General features: G+C 39.7%; 1 protein-coding gene across 1 annotated transcript in view; it reads right to left on the bottom strand.

Moving 5' to 3' along the window:
* Positions 1-1,703: 1,703 nt before the first annotated feature.
* The window catches only part of SOSTDC1 (sclerostin domain containing 1), a 3,927-nt gene continuing 595 nt past the window's right edge, over positions 1,704-5,035 (bottom strand). The window contains exon 2 of the mRNA XM_009326090.1: positions 1,704-3,032. Within this exon, the coding sequence (XP_009324365.1) occupies positions 2,617-3,032 (416 nt within the window). The 3' untranslated portion in view covers positions 1,704-2,616. The remainder of the gene's footprint in view (positions 3,033-5,035) is intronic.

Raw genomic sequence — 5,035 nt, 5'->3', positions numbered from 1 at the left:
AAGAGACCATAGCTAACTCAGGTGGCACTTCAAAGTTAAGTCGCTGCTGAAGGACAAAGCTCGTACTGCCTTCCCTCATGTTCCCTCAAATATGCCAGACTTAGAGATGGGCCCCATGGTCTTTCTGTAGCACGTCCAGCAAAATTTCATGAAGTCATCTTGATGGAAGTGTGTCATATTAGTCCCCTTCAGGTAGTTCTGTGTGAAAAGACAAACTAGGAGTTATTACCTCTATCGCTAAATGCAAACTCTTATTAAATGTGCATATTGTTCCTACAGTCAAACCTCACTGACTGTAGAAGAGTCATGAGCAAGATGTGGGGGTTTTTTCGCCATTCTTATTTCTGGGAGTCAAACACAGAACAGGCAGGGCGACTTTACTGATGCGTAGTGACTATTGGCTTTGAAAATAATTTTGGTTAAATTTTGGTCCATTATCTCAATCTTTTGTACTTTATCATCTTGAAAAAGTAGCTGGAGAACAATTTTTAAATGGATAGATGTTTGGCATTTGGGAATAATCTTTCCTTCATGAAATGGATTGAGTGAGACTATAATGTCTGTTAAAATACAAAACTAGGATATCTGTAGGTCCACTGGACTGATATGCCTAGGAGCAACGTCATGTCACCTCTCTCCCTGCTAACTCCTTTATTCATCATCTATCCTCTTAGGCTTAAAAGAAGCACCTTTAAGATCAGAGAATTTAAGTATAAATGGTCTCTGATCTTATCATTCTGATATTTGCATGATCACAGAACTAAACTTGAAACAACTAGGTCATTAATGCAATGGTTTTTAACTGTGCCACCATGTAGATGACTTAAAATTGAAAAAAAAAAGTATATCTCTTTCTTAAACATAGCAGTTTTTAAAGAGAATTCTTGAAAGTAGCTTTGAGGAAAAATCATTAGATTTTGCCAATAAAATTTAGGATTCAGTAAGTCAAGCGGTAGCAGTGAATTTCAAACAGTTCTACATTAACGACCAAGGAAGATCTCTGCCAAGAACTTAATGATGAATCTTTTGGAATTAAAATGCAAAATGGAATGAGATAAAGAGAAGGTCAAAGAGAGCTTGTATGAGACCTTATCAGGCAAGACTTTTCATTACTTTCCTTTTGTGTAATCTTTTCTTTGGGTGCAAATGGGTGGTAAAAGTTAATGCTTTAAGAACAGCAGAATCCCATGATGAAATTTTGCCCATAGTTTTTCAATATAGTTTGAAAGATTAAGAAGAGGTGATTCATGGACTATGCGTTGAAAGGTAGATCACTTACTGTATATTTCCTGATACATTCTATAAGAATTTGTGGATAATGTGCAGGACTCTATTGGCTCTATGGGAAAGATGAAACTGCATGTTATTTTTACCATTAGTCTTTGACTTGATCATCACTAATGAAAAGAAAAAAAATTGTGGTGTCTTACTAGCTTGTAAAACTTCCCAAACATACACTTCTTCTGCAACGTACAACTTGAGAATTGTTAAACAAGAACCTGGCTTGGACCATCAATAAGCACCATCTGTTAAACGGCCACCTAAGATTTTTACATCCAAAAAGAATCCACAGAAAGATTGTTTTAATGTTAAATATCATGGATAGATTTTTTTAACCAAATAATGTTCTCCCACTTTTTAAGATTAAATGTTGTGACTGAATAAAATGTGTGCATTTCAATATATAGAGCCAGACAATACAGTTTTTTAGCAGTGTTTATTTTTGTAAAAAAACCCCAAAAACAAACCAATGAATTTGAAAGGAAGTCATCATATCTGTCTTTTGATTGCACACTTTTAAAGAAAAATAATACAGTGGAGAATGAAAAAAACAATTTTTATGTTGCTACTTCAAAATAACACCTACGTATATGAATGTTCAAAATGAAAAAATATATACCAAGAATGCTAAAATGTCTATTTTACATTATCTACAAAATGTATGTTCTAATCCAGCCACAAATCATAGGAAAATACTTTGATACGTGAGAAAAGCTATAAACATAAGAACATTTTGGAGGGAAATAACACACATAAAAGCTCATTAAATAATTACAACAACAAATAAATAGTTTGTTCAGCTTTACTTTTTGATTGCTGCCATGCATATTTTAATTTTTGGTATACTGAGATAAGAGAAAGGTCAGCATGCAAGGCATTTTTTTTAGAATTAATCTGAAAGCAGATACTAGGTGTTGTATTTTTAAGCTGCTGTTAGAAGTTCATAAAACATGATATAGAAGGCGATAGATGTGATAATTAACTGTTCTCATTAAAACACACAACAAAGCATCTTTTTACAAAATAGACTTCTGTGAATATTCATGGCAAATTTTCTTTGTCTCCATGGCTGGAGAAAATGTAAAAGTTTATGGTGCGGGTTTGGAAGGCTTGTGTTATTCCCCATCTTGAGCATTTGGAAAATCACCCAAAAGGTCCATCTGCTGGGAATGCCCCTTTTGATTTTGGTTAAAGCAGTAAGCGTGTAGTGTCAACTGAGAACACAGCAATGGCAGACTTGTCTTTAAGCAGTCAGAACGGTAAAGCAAATGGTTACAGGTGAGTTCAATTTTGGCAGGAGGAGAGGGAGATGAGAGAGGAGGGAATGTCTGACTTCTAACTTGTACTATGTTTGCTGGATTTACTGGCTCTTTTCCTCTCTTTGTGATGCTGGATAGGTTTTGCTTGAGAGGTTCCCTCAAAGTTGTGGCTGGACTCATTGTGCTGCCTGGTGTATCGCTTGCACTTGCAGGCCGTGACCACAGTTATTTTGTAGGTTCTTATACTTCCATCCTGGCACTGAAGCTGGATCCTCTGGGTGCGAGTTTTGTCATTGACGCATCTCCACTCTTGCGAGCTCCGCCTGCTCCAGTACTTGGTTCCATAACCTCCTCCAATCCAGTTGGGGAGCAGTGGCAAAGGGAGGCATTCACCAGCACACACCAGCTCCTTCAGTGGATTGATGCTGGTGCACTGGCCATCTGAAATGTACTTGGTGGATCTCAGTTCCCGACAGCCAACTTGAACACGATCTGCAGAATGCACAGAATAATAAACACTGAGATTCAGAATGGAGAGATTTCCTTAACCAGTCTTTTTCATATTAACAAGCTATGTTTTGCAGAAGTTAAAGGAGGCTGTAATCTTTACAGGACATCTCTTTACTGTTGTGTCCCCCAACACAAGGGCCTCGAGCACTGATGGTATCTCTGGGTATTAACACAGCACAAAGAAATCATAATGATATGCACTTCAGCAGTTGTGGTAGAAGAGGCAATTTTATTCTCTATTCTTCTTCTCAGGGACATACCTTTTAGAAGAGAAAAAATGCCCCAAGGGAAGAAATGTTTCCTGCTTGTTCTCAGTCTAGGGAATCTGCTCTGTGATGTTTACAACAATTATGTTGAATCATTAGCAAGGGGGAAAATAGTGCTTTGGAAACTGTTTATGTGCTTTTAAATTCATTTCAACTAGTGTGTTTCTTCTCATTCCACGGTTGCAGTGGACTGAGTCTCCCATGAGCGCTGCTGCTCTGAACACAGATACTACAGAAGTGATAACCGCTGAAGTTACCAGGGAATGGTGTTCTGCATGCGAAGTTTGAATGATTAGCAGTAACAATTTCAGAGTGGTCATTTTGCCTTCAAGGTAACACCATCTTTGTATCTGTAGTAGTCTTTATATTATATGTAACACAGAGGATCCTGCAAATTCTCTCGGGCAACTGACGTGGAATCAACGTGCAGAGCTTCTCATACAGGCATGTTTGTACCCGTCTGTATGTGCAGCTCTGCACCCTGCAATAAACACAACTGTTTATTTCAGTAATTACACTTTGAAATAAACGCCCACAGTGCGCTTAATTTTAATAAGCAATCTTTACTGGCTATGCTCTCCCTCTTTCTGAAGGACAATTACGGCACAGATTCTACACACAATGCAATTAACTAACGCCTTTAAAATAGAAGTAATTACTAGAAACATTTTAGAGTGAATCATAAAAGGCTTTGAAGGTACATCTGCATATCACAGCTACAGGCTTCTTCTGTTTTTACTTGGGTTTTTGGAAGCAAGTTGTGAACAGAGACACTGAGTTAAGATTACTTCACCCTGTCCCCCTGTGTCTCAGGATGGGCAGTCAGGGGGACTGTAAATCTGCAGGCTGATCCGAGGGACTCTTTACAGGGCTGCTCTCCTGCCTGCCTTGCAGAAAAGATTCGAGCTTGCCTTCCTGCAGCTGCACTCAGGAATGTACCTGGAAGCAGCTGGTCACAGATTTGAGTTTGTCTCTCCTTCTGTTTTTATGTCTTTCCTGGCTCAGCTTTTCTCCGGTGACAGCTCGTTGACGATGAATACCTACTGGGCTGCTCCAGTAATCTCGTAATGATGAGATGTTTCCTGTGCGCTTAAACCCTCAGCATTCAGAGGAGCTGACACACCTGGCTTAGCTGAAAGGTATCGGTGTCACTTTGTGCCTTCGCTTTCCAGGGATGACGCTATTTTTATCGAATCGTTGTGGGTGGGTTGGTGTGTGTGTATGTGTGTGTCTCTATTTGGATTTCTTTCATTTTAAGGAGGCGGGCAGGGAAGGGAACAGATAAAGTCAGCAAAAGGTTTCCAGATCCCCGTGTATCTGACATATATACATAAAACTTTTTATAAAAAGGCAAGTTAGAGCAGAGATCATAGGTAAATTATGAGCTGATTTGTTTACTTTTGCTGGAGGTGTTAAGCAGGTAAGTGCTGCAGCAGGAAGTAAAACTAAACAGCGGGAACAAAATTCAGAGGTTTTTATTGCATTTGAAAAGCAGCCCAGACACCTCCCCGGCTCACAGTGGGAGGGTGAGTTAAGAAAGCGAACGCTTTGGAAATAGCTCTCGCTCCTTTTCCTTTATCTTGCTTCCCTGCCGGATAGCCCATAAAACCCGGCGTTCCTGGATGAACCTCCCTCGGGAAGTAACCTGCCCGAGAGAGCCGGTCCTACAGGACTCGCACGGGGGAGGGAGGCTCGCCTGGGGGCCGCCCGGCGAGGCAG

This window comes from Pygoscelis adeliae, unplaced genomic scaffold, assembly GCF_000699105.1.
Source record: "Pygoscelis adeliae isolate BGI_AS28 unplaced genomic scaffold, ASM69910v1 Scaffold15, whole genome shotgun sequence".
In the NCBI taxonomy this organism is placed as follows: domain Eukaryota; kingdom Metazoa; phylum Chordata; class Aves; order Sphenisciformes; family Spheniscidae; genus Pygoscelis; species Pygoscelis adeliae.
Note: the sequence above shows the minus strand (reverse complement) of the source record. Positions and strands in the feature narration are given on the sequence as shown.